Source organism: Spermophilus citellus (genome assembly GCF_964194105.1).
Source record: "Spermophilus citellus genome assembly, chromosome: 3".
In the NCBI taxonomy this organism is placed as follows: Eukaryota; Metazoa; Chordata; class Mammalia; order Rodentia; family Sciuridae; genus Spermophilus; species Spermophilus citellus.
This window is the reverse complement of record NC_138184.1, coordinates 44,714,501-44,735,118: the sequence shown is the minus strand read 5'-3', so window position 1 is coordinate 44,735,118 and position 20,618 is coordinate 44,714,501. Positions and strand designations below refer to the sequence as shown.

Below are 20,618 nucleotides of genomic sequence, written 5' to 3'. Positions count from 1 at the left end.
TCTGGGTCCATTCCTCAAGACTGACTTAATTGGCCTGGCAGGCAGCCTGGGCATAGGAATTTAAGTTGGAGAATCATTGTTCCAGCTTATGATATTTTAGGACCATGGCCTGTCCTCCCAAATAGAGTACAAGTCACTTTAAGGAAATACTTATAAGTTGGTCATAATGTAAAAGTAGATGAGTATTTACTGAATTTATTTCATACTAAAAAAAGAATCATACCAGCATATTTATATGTACCATCTCTACTCAAGTAAAAGATGTGGTAAAGGTTCTCAAAGTATGGTGCCCACAGAGCACCTGGGGATGTGTTACAAAGGCAGATTCTCAGGCCTTACCCAAGGTTACCAAGTCAGAGACTCTGAACAGGGGCCTGTTTTAACAGGCCCTCCAGGGGATTCTCCAGATGATAATGCTCAAGTTCGAGAACCACTACTTTAGGGTAATGATCAGTTCCAAAGGCTGCAGTCTTGTCTGGAGGTTAACATTATTTGAGGCAACTCTTTGGAACTTGCCTATCATCTTTGACTTCAAGAGCCCTGAAACCAGAAAGGCGAAGAGTGCCAGGATTTATAACAAACTAAAGAACTCAAGCTCTTGGCCAAAAAGAAAGAAAGAAAACCTTTAATTTCTTAATTTTCAGAACATGTGACCCATCTTTTCAGATTAGTGTTTTTCCCAGCTGTGAAATGAGCACACAAGGACAACTACACAGACAACAACCAACAGCTGCTTCTGTAGTTGTTCAGGGCTAATGTTACCCAGACTGGAAGTTAAATCTGGACGGATCCTTAAATGATTCATTGCACAATATACATGTTTTGAATAGTGACTATCACCCTGTGTTCTTATCATGACCACCCAAAATGTATATACAGTTTAAGGCTAACATGCTGGCAGCCAAAATCCAAGTATGAGCCTGGTCAGCAAAATGTGGAAGAAAACATCCCCAAGGTCAACTCTTAAAGACCCCTTAGACAGGAAAACCACAAAGATGGGAATTTGAAAAATGTGGCCAGGCAGCCCAATCCTCAAAATTGTAACATGTGTCATGGGAATGTTTTATAAGCAAGAATTTAAGAGGGGGGAAAAAGAAGACAAGCTTGAAAAGACAGGCAATGGAGCATACAGACAAAATTTGGAGCGTTTTCAGGTTGACGCCCTTTGATTTAAACTCACCAGGGTGCAGGAGTCTCAGGAACCAGGGAAGCCCAGAGAGAAAGCTCTGCTGTCAGAGAGGCGAGAGGTTGTTCTACAAACGTCCAGTAGTGTACGGGCATACAGCAAGTTACTTCTTCTTCTTTTTTTTTTTTTTTTTTTTTTGGTACCGAGGATTGAACCCAGAGGTGAGTGACATCTCCAGTCCTTTTAACTTTATTTTCAGGTAGGGTCTCACTGAGTTGCTGAGGCTGGCCTTGAACTTGCAATCCTCCTGCCTCAGCCTCCCAAATTGCTGGGATTACAGCGTGTGCCATCACACCAAGCAGCAAGTCATTTTTATAACTTCTCCATACAATTTTTTGGTGGTCTTGGGGATTGAACCTAGGGCCCCAAGCATGTTAGGCAAGCACTCTACCACTGAGCTACATCCCCTTAAAACCTCTCCAACCAAACTCTATCACTATATTTTGCTATACCATAGAGGTGACTCCACCCACCTCATATGACTGTTGTTAGCTTGTTTAAAAGAGATGAATACTAGTTGCTGAATAAACAGTAGTCTATTATTACATGTAAAAAAAATTAAGCAACTTGCCAGGTGCAGTGGCACATGACTGTAATCCCAGTGGCTCAGGAGACTGAGGCAAGAGGATCAGGAGTTCAAAGCCAGCTCAGCAAAATCAAGGTGCTAAGCAACTCAGTGAGACCCTGTCTCTAAATAAAATACAAAATAGAGCTGAGGATGTGGCTCAGTGGTCGAGTGCCCCTGAGTTCAATCCCCAGTACCAATAATAATAATAATAATAATAAAGTTACTAACCCACATACATTGTTGTTAGACATGTAAAACTATACAATCCCTCTGGAAAACAGGCTGTGTCTTAAAAAGGTAAATATACATTTGCCAAACAACCCAAAAATTCTACTTCTGACATATTTATTCAATAAAAATGAACATATGTCCACACAAGACTTGTTCACAAATGTTCATGGCAACTTTTTTCATAATAGCCCCAAACTGGAAATTGCCCAACTGTTCAATGGGAGGGGGATTAAACAAATTGTAGTACATCCAAACAATGGAATATTACTCAAAAACAAAAGGCAATAGGCTCTGGATTCATACAACAGCATGGATGCATCACCAAAACATTATGCTGAGTTAAAGAAGCCAGACACAAAGGAGCACATTCAGTATGATTCCATTTTATTCAAAAAGAGGCAAAATGAATCTGCAGTGGTGGGAAGAAGATCCGTTGTCTGGGCTGGAGGCACCTGAGGGAGCTCTCCTGGGTAATGGGAAAGTTCTGCATCTTGAATGTGGTGGTAATTCTCCAGAGGTTCATAATATCGAAGCTCACCAAACTATACACTTAATATGGGTATATGTTTTTTTATTTTAATATTTATTTTTTAGTTCTCGGTGGACACAACATCTTTGTTGGTATGTGGTACTGAGGATCGAACCCGGGCCGCACGCATGCCAGGCGAGCATACTACCGCTTGAGCCACATCCCCAGCCCAGGTATATGTCTTTGTATAGAAGTTATACCCCAATATATATGCTCACACAAGCAGCACTGAGAGAGCATGCAGCCACATGCATTCAAAGGTTGACCCTGAACTCTCTTTCATGGGCATCAAAGCCTGGGAAAAGAAACATTGGCTTCTGGTCCATGACTTACTACCTGTGGAAGCAACTCCTTCATCTGAAAATAAATAAGAGAAAAAATGCCTTCCCTCCAGCTCTCAGGGCTCCTTGAATGATTGAGCAAGTGCATTACTAGAAAATGCTTCAAAAAGAATCAGAACACTTGGTATGTGACCTCATGCCATCCACCCGGGTACCCTACAAACCCACTTCTAAACCCAGCTCTCCCTCAGCCTCCAGGCAGGTCCTGGGACCACCTCCTGATCTCTCTTGACCCACTGACCTCTCTTGTCCCCATTGCCACTATCTTGGCTGAGGCCACCTGAGCCTTGCTGATGACTGTAATGACTTCCAAATGGTTTTCCATCCCCCACTCTTGCCCCTTCCATCCTCCTTCATTCTAAACTCAAAGAGATCTTTCTAGAGTTTGAATCTGATCATGACCCACTCTCTTTTGACCTTAAAAACCTTGAGTGTTCCTGAAAAAGCCAGGTCTCTTTAACCCAGCACTTAAGACCTTTTGTCATCTGTACCCCACCTTACTTCTCCCAACCAAACAGAACTGCCTGTGTCTTCCCATATATGAAATATTGCCTCTGAATTTTTGGTCTTTCCCATGTGTTATCCACTCTGCCTGGAAAGCTTATCTCCTTCCCTTTTGCTTCCACACATTTTTTGCCTGGCTAATGCTAAATTCACCTGTTTATCATAAGCCTTTCACCCCTCCATCAGTACTGGGGGCTACCACCTTGCCCTCTTATCTCCATCACTTTGGTTCTTCCTTTGAAAGAGATTTTGAACCAATCCAGAGTAGTAGATAAGACTGGTGCTATAAACTGAATCATATCCCCCCAAATCTTATTTCCATATGACTATATCTGGGGTAAAGAATTAAAGTCAAAGGAGGTCATAAAGGTGGGGTCCTAACCCAGCAGGACTATAAATCAAGCACATACACGATATCTTTTTTTCTCCTTCCCTCCCTCCATCTCCTCTCAAACTCCCTCTCTGCTATGAGAGAACACAGTGAGGATGCAGTCAATTCTCACAGGCAACTGTCTGCAAGCCAAGAAGGGAGTCTTCACCAGGACCCCACTATGAAGCATCCTCTCCAGTACAGAGACTTCCAGTTCTCAAAACTGGAGAAAATAAATGTCTATTGTTTAAGCCATCCATGTGTGCTATTTTGTTATAGCAGCCCAAGCAGACTAAGGCCATTGGGAACATCTCCTGTCTGGTTCACCCATTAATCCCCAGAACACAACATCTGGCCCAATGCCAATGTTCAGTCAGTATGTGTGGAATCAATGAAATGTCACCCTGTGGTCATTATGAACCCAAGAACAAATGTACATGATAAAATTGTACATTATTCTAAATTAGAAATGCAGATTCTGATCTAGAACCAAGTCTTTCTCCCTTGAAAACAGACCAACGCTGTCTCATATAACTTTCTGAGATGCTGGAAATATTATTTATCTGCACCATCCAATATGGCAGCCACCAGGCATGCATGGCTACTGAGCACTTGCAATGTAGCTAGTGTGAAGGAGGAAATGAATTTTTAATCTTATTTAATTTTAATGATTACATTTAAAAAGCCATGTGGCTGAGTGATCCTGTTCTGAACAGCACAGGACTGGAGACTTCAAGCAAGGCCCTAAGCCCTGGGCACTGGCGTCATTATATTGATCACACTCGGTGCCAACTGTCGCTAGAACCAAATGTATAAAACACAGTTGATTCTCACAGAGCCGACACAGGTAGCTTTCAAGGGGTATTAGAGTGGCCTGGCACAGAGAAGCTGGCAAAACACACACATAAAAGGGATAATAAGGCACCGTTTTGCAGAGATTGTGATGCTTTAGGGGCCTCCGTCTGCGATGAAACCCAGCAAATGGCAGGTTCATCCCTCGGTGACCAGACTTAATTGAAAATTTAAGACCCAATCAAATCACCCAGAATTGAGATTTTTGGCAGCTTATGTGCGTCGCTGTGAGGTTCCCGCTGCTTTTTGCCTCTGCCAGCCCTACAAGTGAGGCTGCAGGTTCCAATATCATCCACAACGGCACCAAGCTTCAAGCAAGAGACAAAGCCACGTTAAATCTAATCCTGATTTCTTAAAAAATGCACACAGTCCCTGTCCTTCCTAAGCCATGAGGTGAACACTGGCCAATACTCTACACCCGATTTGCATTTGCTTAAGAGTCAGAGGAGCATCTTCTCTGTGAAAGATAAGCGTATTAAGTGCACTTAAAAAAATCTCCCATGGAAGATTATGTCAAAACCTTATGGAAGGGCTGGGGTTGTAGCTCAGTGGTAGAGTACTCGCCTAGCATGTGCAAGGCACTGGGTTTGATCCTCAGCACCACATAAAAATAAATAAATAAAATAAAGGTACTGTGTCCATCTACAGCTAAAAATATTTTTTTAAAAACCTTATGGAAGAGGAATATATCATATGCCCTTCTACATAACACAAGTCTCTCGCAAGAATGTTCTAACTGGTGTTAATGCCTTATTTGCCGAGCATCTTGTAATTTACATGTGCTCTGATGCCCAAGAGATCTATGTCACTTTCTAGATCTAGGTCACTTCCTCTGTCACTTCCCAATACCACATCTTTGGGCAGGTTACTTAACCTCTCTCTGAGCACCTGTCTCCCCATGTGAAAAAAAGGGTGAGTTGTACCCATATAATTCACTAGGTTATTGCAAAGATAAAATGACAGAAGCCACACAAGATGAATATTCACAGCAACTTAATTTAGAATGGCCCCAAACTGGAAACAACACAAATGACCATCAACAGGTGAATGGAAAAACAAACTAGCCCATCCATACCATGGAATACTACTTAGTAACACAGCAGGGGATGAACACATGTGACGTGGATGCTCCAAATGAGCAAGCTGAGGGAGTGACAGAGGCTACATACTACATGACCAAAAAGAATATATACTACATGACTCCATTTATAAAAAAAAATTCTAGAAAATAAAATCGGTGACAGAAGAAGTAAAAGAAAGCAAATCAGTTGGAAAAGGAATAGAATGGTATATAGTAGGCACTTAACAAATGCTACCTCCGTTTTGGACAAGGGTGAATGAGCTCATCAGAAAAGCTGGGGATACTGCCAGGGAAATGGATTGATGCACAGAAACACACCTCTGGGTTTACCAGGACCCAACCAGTTAGCATGGGCTCTTCTCAGCTAGAAAGTGTGAACAAGGAAGACAAACAGAAAGATGAACAGGGTTTAGTCTTTGCCCTGAAGGAAATACAAGTAGGTTTAATGCCTGATGTAATAAAAGTGTCATAAGGATGGTGCTGACAAACTGCAGGTGTGCAGAGAATAAGGCTGATGGGTTTGATGTCAAGAAGGAGGATTCCAGTGGGTGGATTCCAGTGGCAAGCAATAAGAGGCAGGGCCTTGCCAAAGCAGGGAGGCTAGGAAAGGGGGGTCCTAGGGGAGCAGGCGGTCCTACAGCCACAGCACACACTGTCCTCTGGGGATGCATAGGAGACAGTTCCCCCAAGACCAAGCTACAGAAAGCCCCCAGCGCCAACCTAAGCCTCAACTTCATCTGCCCAGGGGAACCTGCCAAAGAGTTGAGCATGATCAGATGTGTGTTTTACACAAACAGGTCCTATCTAGAGGGCAATTTGGCAATTTATCAAAAGTCGTGACATTCGCATCCTTCAACTTGGCAATTCCTGAGGAAATAACCAGAAATGTACACAAAGATTTATGTACAACATTGCTTATCACAACATTATTTATAATAGCCCAAAGCCCAAAGTAACTTAAATGTCCAATAAAAGGGGACTTCTAAATAAATTATAGCACACTGAGTGATTAAATCATATAGTCATTAAATCATACTTTGAGAGCACATGGATGACAGAGTGCATACCTCACCATACCATGTGAAATTGCAAAAATGCAAGATGCATACAGAGATGATGAGCATCTGTTTGACAAATACTCATTGATTAGGCACCATCCTAAGCACCCAAGGTGCAGCAGATAATAAAACAGACACCATCCCCACACTCCAGGAAAGAGATTCTACTTTTCCATGAAGGAAGGCAGACAGAAAACAATGAAACAGCAATAAGCAAAATCCTTTGATGATATGGAAGAAATCAAGAGGGAAAGAGATGGGGAGTTGCAGGGGAGGTAGACATTTCAAACAGATGTCAGGAAAATCTTCAGAGACGAGGAGCTTAAGAAGATGAGGCAAGGGGATCTATGGGGAAAACTTGCAGACAAAGATCGGGCAGCCCGAAAGCCCTGGGGAGGCCTGGAGGATACAGAAAGAGCGGGGCAATACAGCAGAACACGAAAGACAAGCTGCAGGAGAATGAGTTCCCAGGGAAGCCGTGAGACCAGTGGAGGAGGTGGGAGCCACAGGAGGGCGCTGAGCAGAGGAGCTAAGTGATCTGTAGGACAGGGGCAAAAGCAGGGAGGACAGGCAGGACTTTTCCCAGTGTAGTTCTAGCTCTTTATAATGAGCTTGCTTCATTTTATAATTAGAAAACAAAAGATAATGCAATTTTAAAAAAAAAACAGAGAAGCAATGCAGATGCAGCATCCACGGGAACACAGGGAAACTAGCAAGGAGGTCAAGGAAATTGGCAAGAGATGATGGTGGGAGCAGCCGGAGGCCAAGAATGGCACATAGCATATGTTTCTGGAACAACAATTATTTTATTTGTGTGTGTGTGTGTGTGTGTGTGTGTGTGTGAGCCCGTGAAATTTTATTTTTATTTTAAAATTAACTCTTTCTTTTCTTTCTTTCTTCCCTTTATTTTCCCCCATATCAGGCACTGAACCCAGGGGTGCTTAACTACTGAGCTACATCCCCAGCCAGAAGGACACAATATGAGGAGGAAGAGGCTGAGTTTGGTTTTGGTGACTTGGAGGGATACGAAGATGTCACCTGTGCCCAGCAGCCCATCCCTCTTAGGGCTCAAGAAGCCACAGAGGCTTCACAGAGGGACAGTGACAGCCCAAAGGAGGAGGGGGGGATACTCGAAGCGCCAGGTTTTGTGCAAAGGGCTTTGCACACATTTCTTCTTCTAAACTTCACAGCCTCCCTGTGATGTGCACACTTCTTTTAAAGACAGGAACACTGCAGGCCTGAGAGGCTTAGTGACTTACCTATGATGCCAAAGCACAGCCAGGACCAAAACCATGAATATGAGGGCTTTTCCCACTTATTCTCCTATATATTTCACAGAAACCCAGGGAGAAAGTGTCTTAAGTGATAGAATGCCCAGTTTTGCTCCTAACTTCCTGGGGCCCATAAAAAGAGTGTTCTCTTCATTTTCCAAATCCAGTGTCCAATGGACACTCAAAGTATAACACAAGACCAGAAGTGGAAGCCTGGAGAGGGAACTTCTGACAAATCTATGCTTCGCTGCATAGATTTGGAATAGGAACTATATAGAGATGGAGCAAGAGCCCAGCAATGGTTTAGGTACCCTAGTGATATAGTGTCCAGGTTTTGCTCCTAACTTCCTGGGACCCCCAAAAAAGAGTGTTCTCTTCATTTTCCAAATCCACATAATTTTTTAAATTTGTTCTACTTAGTTGTACATGACAGCAGAATGCATTTCAATTCATCATACACAAATAGAGCACAACATTTCAATTCTCTGGTTGTACACAGTGTAGAGATGCACCACTCGTGCAATCATACATGTACCCAGGGTAATGATATCCATCTCATTTCACTATCTTTCCTACCCTCATAACCCTTCCCCACCCTCCCCTTTGCCCAATCCAAAGTTCCTCTATTCTTCCCATGCTCCCCCAATCATAGATCAGCACCCACTAATCAGAGAAAACATTCAGGCTTTAGTTTTTTGGAGTTTGGCTTACTTTGCTTAGCACAATATTCTCCAACTCCATCCATCACATAATTTTAAATAGCTGAGGTTTTCTTTTTCATTTTTTTTTTCTCTCATATGTTTGAGTCTCCTCTACCCCAACCAGGTAAGTAGCTCTAGAACCAGTACCTGCCTCCAGACTCCCCCACCACCATCAAGCAACTACACACAGTAGGTGCCCTGAACACAACTTGCCAGTCACTCCAGGGCCATTCTCTGCTTCCCTTAGACCCTGACTCCTCTAACTCAGGTGAGGCATAGGCAAGCCCAAAAGGACAAGAGGGTGACAACGGGCAGGTGAACTTGGGTTGATGGACAGATTCATTCAAGAAGATAAGGAAAACTTTCTGTTCTGTGGGGCCTGCCACAAGAGTCTGCAAACTGGTTGGTCCATGGGCCAAATGCAGCCTATCCTCATATATCACTTAGCTCACACACAACCTTCATTTGTTATAATTTCAACTTAAAAAGAGAGAGATTTCATATAAACATCTGGATTCTGTAAGCTGTCCCCTTCAGACAGGCCTGCCCTGGTTCCTCAAGCCCCTCTCCTGCCCACCCTTCCTCTTAGACTCTAGCCAGAGACCCTGCCAGGGACAGGGCCACATGGCCAGGCAGGCCCAAGGCCTCAGGTGGGTCCCCTGAAAGCCAGCCTTGGGGTGTACTCACCAGCACTCAGAGTCGTGAATTCCAGGAAGCGGTACTCATAGGCCACATCCACCTTGGTTTCCACCTGAGGCCTCTTCAAAGTTGAATAAATATTCCCAGGCCGCTTCTCATCACGCTTCTCGAACTTGTTCAATCCGCAACCCATTTCAGCAGCTGCCATGGGAAGGAAAACAAAGAGGGGGACAGGAGTGATAATTTTTCCAGAGATTTTGTTTATAAACACCACAATATTTAAAAAAAAACAAACAAACAAACTAATTTTCCTGAAGAATGTGTCAAGGAACTCAGCCCGTAAGAAATCATGGATATAATTTAATATGGATTCTAAAGAGACGACTCTGCTCCATGTCCAGGTGCAGTGTCCTTCTTGAGGATGCCATTACCAGCCATCCTGTGATTTTAAAAATGACACCAAAAGTATACCCGCTTATATCCTTTTTTTCCCCCATCTGAGGAAAATAATACCTCAGAGTGCTTCGCTTCCACGGCAATCTGTATACATGATTAAAAAATGGGATCTCAAAAGCAATACAGTGCATTATGGTGTCATCTCGTCTGTAGAAAAACAAGAGATGTGTCACCTTCCCTGTGGTTGCTAAGAGAGAATAATAAGTTGTTGTTACAGTTTCTAAACTCTGGAGTCCTCTCTACTCTCAACAGTAATTATTTAGACAGGAATGGATATTCATAAAACATCTCTCAAAGTAGAGGGCAATATTTTTATGGGCTTGTCTAAGAGTCCCCCTTTTCTTTTTTTTTCTTTTTTTTTTTTTTTTAGCCCAAATCACAGGAAATAATAGCAGACGTCCACACTCTGAGAGTCATTTCAGACCCAAATGAAAACTGACTGAACACTGATAGCAGGGCCTGAGAGATTGGAAGCAGAAATCCGTGCTTACTAGAGTGAAGATCTATAGCTTCTGTTTGAAAAGAAAATGGAGAAATGTTACAATAATGTGTACCCTAGGGTGGGCTAAGCTTCCACCCTTTCTAGGGATTAAAAACAGTGAACCTGCTCTGTTTATTTAGGCAGAATGACACTCACAAAATGACCCCATCCCCTCCCCAGACTTCAGGGGAAGATATTTCCTTTTGTGGCCTAAGCATGAGCCATATACCCCCCTCCCGTCTGGGGTACGGGGGCTGCCACCAAAACACACTTCACAAAAATATTAACTGGCCAAGAATATCACCCACAGAAACATGGTGACTGTTTCCTCTTGTAGATAAGAATTTCCTTTCGCTCAATCCATTCACAAGGCACCCAGCTTCCTAAGGCAATTTAGCAAGTTCCAGAAAAACAAATGGAACCTCAAAAAAAGGAAGGAGGGTAGGGAGAATAGAAGGAGGTGGGTGGTGTAACCACCACCAGCCTATACTTTTCAGTAATTAAAAAAAATGTCTGAAAGAATGGATGAGAACAGGAAGCCTTACTTATGCCTTAATAAGGGAACATTAGTGTCCAAAGGGCCAGAGCAGACATGATTTATGTGCAGTCTGCATGAACTGATTACTTGTAAAATACTCTGTAGTTCTGCAGATATAATAGCTGATGTGTACAGAGGCCGCATATTTAACTACCAAAAAGCAGGCCGATCGGCATCCGCTGTAGCGAAGCATAGAGGAAATGGATGGAGAGGTTCCTAAGTGCTGGGGACAGGGAACACTGGTGAGATGGGCAAGAAGGGCACCATCACCACCGGAACAGGATTGCAAATAGCACAAAGGCTTACCAAGTTGGTCACTGGGGCACATTTCCTACATGCCTACTATGAGCAAAAGCACCATCCAGACAGTATGGTCTTTGCCCTCAGTCGGTTAGCCTGGTAAAGGCCGAGGGACACTCAAAGTATAACACAAGACCAGAAGTAGAAGCCTGGAGAGGGTACTTCAGAGAGGCTTTGCTGCATAAATTTGGAATAGGACTATGTAGAGATGGAGCAAGAGCTCAGCAATGGTTTAGGCATGGAATCAGGAAGCCCTTAGGTATGGAGGGGAAGAGAGAGGGTTAGAGAGCCAGGGCCACCCACTCACCCACTTGGTCTTTTTTTTTTTTTTAAGTTGTAAATTGATCTTTTACTTTTTTAAAAAATTTATATGCAGTGCTGAGGACTGAACCAAGGGCCTCACACATGCCAGGCAAGTGCTCTACCACTGAGCCACATCTCCAGCCCCCCATTGGTGTCTTTTAGGAAAAATCAGAAAAGGGTTCCCCTTCTCTGAGGAATGCAGTCCTACCCCAGCTGTGGCTTAATGAGTGGATCAAAAGCTGCATTTAAAATAAGCTCCTACTTATCCCCTTTATGACCACACAGGGCAGGGCTGCTTCTGTAGGGGGAAAGTTAAGTAGATTATTTCAAAATTGATAGGGGATAGGGTTGTGGCTCAGTGGTAGAGAGCTTGCCTGGCACATGTAAGGCACTGGGTTCAATCCTCAACACCACATATAAATAAATAAATAAAGGTATCTTGTCTATCTACAACTAAAAAAATTTTAAAAAGGAATATTTCAAACTTGAGCATGACAAGCTAGTCATATGCAAAAGCATGGAGGTGGAGGCCAAGAGTTCTTAAATAGGACACAAAAGTTTTCTAACTACAAACAGTAAATCTTTATAGAATGGCACAGATGAAAAAATTTTTCTGTTCCTCAAAACACAACTTTTATTTTTAATATATATAATTTTTAGTTGTAGGGGGACACAATACCTTTATTTTATTTTTATGTGCTGCTGAGGCATTGAACCCAGTGCCTCACGCATGCTAGGCAAGAGCAGTCTACCACTGAGCCACAACCCCAGTCCCTCAAAACACATTTTGAAGACAGAAAAGGCAATCCAGATCCTAGAAGATGCTTCAGCACATTTATGAAATGATCTTCCAGTCAGCCAGCTCTCCAAGAAGGGGGAGAAGCCCTGATTTGCAGAGTTTGCCCATTTCTGCAGTGTAAACACTCCCACTGTGCAGATTCCAAGTAACTGAGGTGACATCACTGAAGCTCTCGTGAACCAGTGTGAACTGGCTCCGCACACACTGCATTCACTCAACAGAGTCACTATATCCACAACCAATCAGAAAACTCCTACAAAACAGTAAGAAACAGACTATCCCACAGCAAATTGGTAAGATGCCTGAAGGAGCTTGTCACAGCGAGGATGTATAGTGCACACCACCAAGGGACAGAGGAAAAGTAGCTCAGCCTTACTGCTTATCAGGGAAATCAAAGGAGCAACCACAACACACTCCCTATCAGAATAGCTAGAAATTTTGAAAGCTGCTGATACAAGTTGAGCATCCTTCATCCCAAAGTCCAAAATCTGAAATGCTCCAGAATTCGAAACTTTTTGAGAGATGATGCTCAAAAAGTTTGGATTTCAAAACATTTTGGAAATCAGATTTGAAGAAGAGACAGAGGAGAGGTGCTCCACTGGTAAAGTCTAAGCAAGTATTCCAAAATCTGAAACACTCTGAAATCCGAAACTTTTCTGGTCCAGACCATTTTGAATAATTAAACCTGTACCAAGTGTTGGCAAGGATTCAAAGCAAACAGAATTCCCCTACATTTATAGCAGGAGTGTAGGTTTGTACAACCACTTTGGAAATACAGTGATATGTAGGGAAACTGAATATAAGCATATCTTGTGACCCAGCAGTTCCTTTCCTAGGTATATACCAATGACCATGTGTATATGAGGGCATCAAAGGACACATACAATGCTCACAGTCTCTCCCCTCCTAATGGTCCTTCCCAGGGAATCGCCCAGATGTCTTTCAGGAGAAAAGATGAACAAATCGTGGTATATTCATATAGCAAAATATTATATATATTAACCAGAGTTGCACACACTCCAAAGAAACAGATCTCTGTAGTTTGAGACCCCAAGGATTCAGGTCTGGCTGGTGCTGTTTTATCTTTATCCTTGGGGTCTCAAACTACAGAGATCTGTTTCTTTGGAGTGTGTGCAACTCTGGTTAAGCAAATACTTTTAAAGCACGGTTCTCTCTGAGAAGGGAAACAAAGCAGTTGTTGGCCATCAGAACTTTAATGTGAATTTGTCCTCTTAGTCATGAGTTGTGGGCTCTACCCTGCTAAGGACACACCTGTGTTCCTTTTAGTTCCTCCCTGCATTCTCCCATTAACCCCTACACCTGTCAAAATAGGAAAGACTTTTGCCAACCCCCAAAATATCAGTTACAGTCCCTACTATGCACAAAACAAGTAAGAAAAACCCAGCTTACGAAAAGAAGGGAAAATACAATATAACCATGCTACGTTAGAGTAGAGTTTTGTGAACTTTACTGTTTACTATGCCAGGTTCCAAAACCATCTCACATCAGAAGCTGGATGAGTATGGACCTTTGAAGGCCATAGAAGGGAGCAAAGGGAAGAGTCTATGTAACAGTACTGTTGGATGCAGAAGACCCCTGATGTGCCCACTCAGGGAGATATGTCTCTCTCAGGGTTCTGTCTCTATTAAGGTAGAAGGTAAATGATAAAATGATAAGTGAGATGGCTTTTAAATATGGCTCCCAAGTCAGACACTCCCCTATATTGGGAGGTGGGGTCTGGGCTTTGAAACTGCTTAACCAATAGAATATGACAAAATGGCAGTGCTAGTGTCTGGACCAAAGCTTTAATAGATGAAGAGCATCTACTTTCTAACTCTTGGGTATCTGCTCTTGGAATCCAGCCACCATGCCATAAGGAAGCTCAAGCAACTCCAAAGAGAGGTCCACAAGTAGGGGAGCCCACAGCCAGCACCGACTTGCCAGTAGACCATCCTGGAAGTAGGTCCTCTGCTTCAGGCAAGCCACCAACACCATGTGGAGCAGAGATAAGCTGTTTCCACCAAGCCCTGCCCCAACTGCAGACTCCTGAACAGAGTGAACCATTGCTGTTTTAAGCCTCTACATTTTGGAGTGGTTCATTTATACAATAGGCAACTTATGAACCAAGTTTGCTCAAAATGACCACATCCTGTTGCCTCTCAGTTGAGCACCTGTTGAAGTTGGCCTGCATTCAGGGATCCTGATTTTGCCATTCACCCTTGGAAGGACATTTTGGTTCCAACTTGAAGTGATTATAAACATTCATGTAAAGATTTTTGTTTTTGTGGCTGTTTTCCTTTATTTAAAGCAAATGCCTATGAGTGGGGCTATAGGGTGCCATGGTAGGTGGAGGGGCCCTGTATATAAGCAATGCTTCTCTTTCCATGGGCAGGACGGCCAGGTACTGCTGTCACTAGCAATGTGGTGGAAAGCATTACACCGGAGAGACCAATGAACTGGCCCTCCACCACCTGCCCACACTGGGGCATTTGTAGCACCCAGCAGACTCCTGAGCAACTGTGCTGTTCACTGGCTATTTCTCCTTTAGCTTTTGCTTGTTTATAAAGGATATGTGCTAAAAAAATCACCTGTATCTGGTGAGAGTCCCCAGTATTTTACCTAACTCCTGTATACCTACCCCTCCAAATTCCTATGGCCACCTCACCTTGACGCCTCAAGTCAATCAGGCTACTTGTTTTGTATGTGAGCTGACTGTTGGATCAGCTTTCATGCACAGCTGTAGAGAAGTTCGGTTTTCTTTTTATGTATTCCTCTTCTCAACAGATGTCCCTGAAACTAAGTCTGTTGGACCACAGAACCAAAAAGATCCTTCTAAGAAGTCTTCAAATAAAAAAAGAAAGAAAGAAAGAGAGGAGGTCTTTCCCCATTCCTATGGGAAAACTGGGAAGAGAGTCAAAATATACATCTTCTCTGGCAGAAATTGACTAAGATAATTAGGAACTGGATGCTTTCTAGGGAAGAAGAAAGGGTAATCAGAAGAAGGTTCTGAGACTCCAACTGCAAGGAGAGGATGTCAGACATTGCAAAGACCAGGAGGCAAACATCCCCCAAATGGTGACATCCTGGAAAATAAATTCTTTGTGAATCAAATCTGAAATCCACAGTGGGCCAGCTTCACAAAGGCACTGTCAGCTCCACAGGGAAGGAACTCACATTCCAAATTTATTCATGCAGCCACTGAATTAGCACACATTTAAGGTCTACTCAGGCACTAGATCAGCAAACTCAAAAACTGGGAAGGCTAGGCCTTGTACTCAAGGATGTCCCAGATGAAAGGAGGACAAAGACAAGGAACAGACACACAGGGTACAGAAGTCTGGACAGAGTCCCAGGCATTTGGACAGGCATTTGGAGAAAATCACTGTTACACGAAACAGAGCAGGTCACCATAGACTTGACTTCAGATGACACTGAACAGCAATGGGGCACAATGTCCCTTGTCATTTTAAGTGTTGAAATTATTATTTTAAAAGCATCTCTAATTTGCTTATGAATTGCTTCCCAAGATACTCATAAGACACTGGAAAGTCACTTCAAAAGGATCACCTTCTTGAAAGGTGATTCAGTCGGAGTTTATAAAAGCCTCAGTTTAAAAGTTCATTTTTTCTATCAATTAAGCATGCACACATTTAAATAATGGGGGCAATAAATGTAGTTATATTTTCAAATACAAATTAGTTTCATTAAGAGTGAGCCCTCATTTACCACACTTGCCAGTAATCTGAAGCAGCCTGTAAAGCTAATTTTAACAAATGCCAACAGCTCATGACAAGCAACCAGAGATGGAGCAATTATATGCAATGATGCTGGATCAGCTGGCAAACTCGTTTTTTTTTTTTCATGTCTACACTCAAATTCCATATTTGAAGACTCAAATGTGTTTATTACATCATTCAGTCACTCAAAGTAAGAGCTGATGATCTTAATTAAGAAGTCTTAACATCTCAATCCAGAAATATAAATGAAAACTTGAAAATTCAGTCAACTATTCAGTTGGTGTCAAATTTTGATATCCTGCAAACAAGTCTAAGAAACCCAAGGATAACTAAAAATTTACCCGTTGAAAGCATTCATGATCCAACGCCAAGTGTAAGGAACGATCTATATTAAATGGTATTATAATATGACCAGCTTTTTAAAGTGTTTATGGATGTATTTGTATAAAAGAGCCCCTCCCCCTTTTTTTAACTAATAGGATACAGACCATATGTTAACAGAACTTTCCTCTGGGTCATGTGATCATGCATGACATTTTTCAAGTTCTCTATCTTGAGCAAGCATGGCTTTCACAGTTGAAAACAATGGCCTTGGTGAGCCTTTTGGTATTCACAACCAGTGTGGTCCCCTCCCACACTTAGTAGGGCCAACCTATTCAGTAGCCAGTAGCATACTAGGGAAATGACCCAGTATGGTTTCCTAGGATGTTGTGAAAATGATGAAGTGTGATTTCCAAAGTGAAGTTCTACCTATCTCTCTCCTGGATCATTTGCCCTGGGGGTAACCAACTGCCATATTGAGAGGTCAGTATGTCCATCAATCCTAGGCAAGGAACAGAAAGGCCTCCTGCAAAGCCAGCATTAACTTGACCCCACCTAGGTGCAAGAGGACCTACTGCCCAGCTGACATCACACACACACACACACACACACACACACACACACACACACACACACAGAGCTAGGGCTGGAACCCAGAGCTTCACACATACCAGGCAAATTGCTCTACCACCCCTCCTCACGCCCAGCTCACCAGCCCACATCTTGAGTGCAACCACAGCAGAGACCCAGTGGGATGATGAATGTTTGTTGTTTTAAGCCTCAGAGTTTGGGGGTAATTTGTTACATACTGATAGATGATATACAGACAGTTTATGTTAAAAGTCTTGCTCCTATAGGAGAGCTGCACTGGGGCTGTGGAGAGCAGACTTGTCAGCTGCCAAGTTTGGGAGTAATTTGTTACATAACAAAAGACAACTAATACAAGTGGTGTTTACATTATAAAAAGAAAACACTTGCTTTCCACCCCCATCCCTACCCTACAACCTAACAACATCTCTGTGGGGTATCCTGAGTATATTTCTGCTCTGCTGCTGTCTCAGATCACAAAACAGCTCCCTCTCAGAACCTGCTACTCCACCTGTAGTCCCTAGGACCAGCACCATCAGCATTAGAAATGTAGGTTCCGTTTGCAGGTCTCCGTTTGCAGCCCCACCCAGACCGGTTGAATCCAAATCTACATTCTAACAATGAGTGGTTAAAGTCTGGCTCATAATAAAGTTTGAGACACCCTGGGCTGCAGCTGTGGTTCTCAATCACAGGAGAACTATTAAAGGTCTTGATGCCCAGGCCTTAGGGGGTGGGGCCAGAGCACCAGGACTTGTAAACCTCCAGGTGACAACATGCAGCCAGGGTTGAGAATCAACTCTCTAGGAGCCAACCTAGTCTTATCCCACTCCCAATTCCGTCCTGACAGCCAGGGCTCAGTGGGTCCCACGATCTTTCATGAGCCCCACATTCAGGGATAAGAGCTATAGAGCAGAGGTCAATCCCTTGGGTCACTACCCCCAATCTCCTGAATCTCTTTTTACCTCAGATGCCCCTTCCTGGGGTTCTTCTGCCATCCTCCCAAATATAGGCACACCCCTGAATTTCCATCCTCTAAACCTCCTCCTGGCTCACTTTCCTAAAATTATTTTAATTATAAGTCACTTCAAACATATGGAAAGTACAGAAAATGTGCCCACCACCTGGATTGAACACATGCTTACACTTTACCTTATTTGCCTCACATCTTTTATTTTTTGCAGAAATAAGACTTTTTGGACACAGCCCTATGCCCTGTCTCTGTAATCCTGCATTTACCCTTTTACTATCTACATACGACACCTAAACCAACAGAGAACAGATTCTGAGACCTTCATTCTCAGGGCATGGTGACCTTTGTATTTCAGTACCTTTTTCACGATACCCCAGGCTACAAAAGTACCTAAAAGTCCCTCTGATTGAAGAATGAAGTCCAAACAACTTAGTATTTGTTTATAGCCTGATAACCTAGTGGGATCTTGGAAAGAAAAAACAGTATGCTTAATTGAAAGAAAATATTTTCTTTCCTTCTTAAATAACCATGAACACTTACTAATTAGAAGGTGGATTCTGCACAGCTTCTCAAACCTTAAAGTCACACTGGACATTAGCATCCCTGTTTCCTGTTCCATAGTGATTTTCTTAGTGACCACCCAAAATCCCACTTCACAAAGATATAATGTCATCAAGAGGCACGTGGTGCTCTCGAATTTTGTGAACCACCTCACGTTCATGGTGCCATCTTAACAGATATTGCTGGGTTTCCCTTAAAGTTGCAAACTATCCTATGGCCCTGCTGTGAGCTTTCTGCAGTGTCCTGGCTTACAAAATTTGGGTGCCACCAATATACAGCATTGTTGTATGCTCTAAAGAGATTACATACATGCTATGGTCTCCCCCTTAGCAATCACATCCCCCTCTCCTTCCCTAACTGAAAACTGTTCTAAGCAAAAACTCTCCATCTCCCTTCTCAGACTGTTATCCTCTCCAGCTCCAGACAGACATCCCCAAAGACCATATACTTCCAGAATATGCCCTGAAGAGAACTTGACACCTTGCCCAACAAGCCTCCTCTTCATCCTCTTTCCATGGGCAGCCACTGCCCTGGTAACATCCAAGCTCAAAACCCCAGGTATCAGTCTGCTCCAGCCACCATCCTCACTCCACAACTGGCCTGGGGACCTGGGCCAGAGGATGCTTTGATTTGTCTTCTCTGTTTTCTGAGCCAACCTGACATTTCAGAATCATCCCAAACTTCCCTCGGCTCTGGATTCTCCTCACTCATCTAATTCTGATACCAGCTTCTGCCAGATGAACTATTACGTATCACATAAGTGGCTTCTCAGAGTGTCATCACATCTGCTGTTCAGCCTGGAGGCCTTAATACCAGTCTCACTCCAACCTCCCTCCTGTCCAGTCCTGTCTCTCATTGCTAACCCTAGAGTCAAGTCAAACTAACCTGCTGCTAACTCTTATACACACCCAGAATCCTTCAAACACCATGCCTCTAACTCCACTGGAACCTCCACCTGACATTCCCTTCCCTTCCTCCAGATCCTCTGGATTAGTCAAGGTTCCCAGAGAGACAGAACCAACAGGATGTATATGCATGTGTCGTGTGTGTGTGTGTGTGTGTGTGTGTGTGTGTGTGTATAGACAGATAGATAGGTAGATAGACAGATAGTGACAGAAAGAAACAAACATCTTTATTTTAAGAATTTGGTTTATGTGATTGTAGGAGTTGGAGAATCCAAAATTTCAGATAAGGCCAGAGGCCAGAGACCCAGGGGAGAGTTGATATTGCAGTCTTGAGTCCAAAGGCTGTATGGAGTCAGAATTTCCTCTTCCTTGGGGTCCTCAGTCTTTTAAGGACTTCAACTGATTGGATGAGACCCACACATATACAGAGGGTCATCTGCTTTTATTCAAAGTCTTTTGATGTAAATGTTAATCACATTTAGAAAGCAACAGGTAACCTGGTGTTTGATCACAACCTAGCCAAACGGATAGAAAATTAATCATTATGGGCTGGGGTTGTGGCTCAGTGGTAGAGCACTTGCCTGACTCATGGGAGGCCCTGGGCTCTATTCTCAGCACTACATAAAAATAAATAAATAAAATAAACATAATGTATCCAACTACAACTTAAATAAATAAATAAGTAAATATTTTAAAAAGGAAAGAAAGAAAATTAACCATTGCACCCTGCTTCAAGGCTAAGTTCTGGTAGGACTGCCTAAGTCAATCATTCATTCAATGAATATGTATTGAGCATTCCGTGTATTTGCAAGGCCCTGTTCTAAATGCTGGCCATACCAAAGTAAAACAAAAGAGCCAAAAAAAAAAAATAACTTTACTTTCATGGGCCTGACCTTCAGGACCAGAGAAATAAACAATAGACAAATAATTAAAAATAATAAATGAAATTCAATTTTTAAGTTATGTCAAATAGAAAAATAAAGCAGAGAGAAGGAGAGCAAGAGATAGCAATCCCAAGAGAAGTTTGTAAAATTTTTAAAAATAGGAGGATCAGAGGATGCCTCACTCAGGTGACATTTAAGTAAAACCACAAAGACAGCAGAGCAAGCCCCAGGATAAGGTGTGGAGGTCTCGCAAGGTAGTATAAACATAAACAAGCAAGGGTTCGAGGGTTGTAGGAGTTCAGCCTGCTGAAGGTTGGCCAGTCCACCACAGGAAGGCAGACGCTGCTGGGGAGGCCAATCCTGCAACCTCGCTGACAGTGACTGCTGGAAACATTCTGGCTTTACCTGGACTGAGCTGGGAGTCTGCAGGGCTTGGAGCGGGGA

General features: G+C 43.0%; 1 protein-coding gene across 2 annotated transcripts in view; it reads right to left on the bottom strand.

Annotated features, from left to right (window-relative positions):
- RFTN1 (raftlin, lipid raft linker 1) overlaps positions 1 to 20,618 on the bottom strand; it is a gene marked incomplete at its 5' end in the record, with an annotated part of 199,783 nt that overhangs the window by 170,751 nt on the left and 8,414 nt on the right. The window contains one exon of one of the 2 annotated variants that reach the window (XM_081286205.1): positions 9,380 to 9,532. In XM_081286205.1, the coding sequence (XP_081142331.1) occupies positions 9,380 to 9,524 (145 nt within the window). Of the gene's footprint in view, positions 1 to 9,379; positions 9,540 to 20,618 lie in introns of those variants that run through there. The other variant, XM_081286204.1, reaches the window with a different exon arrangement.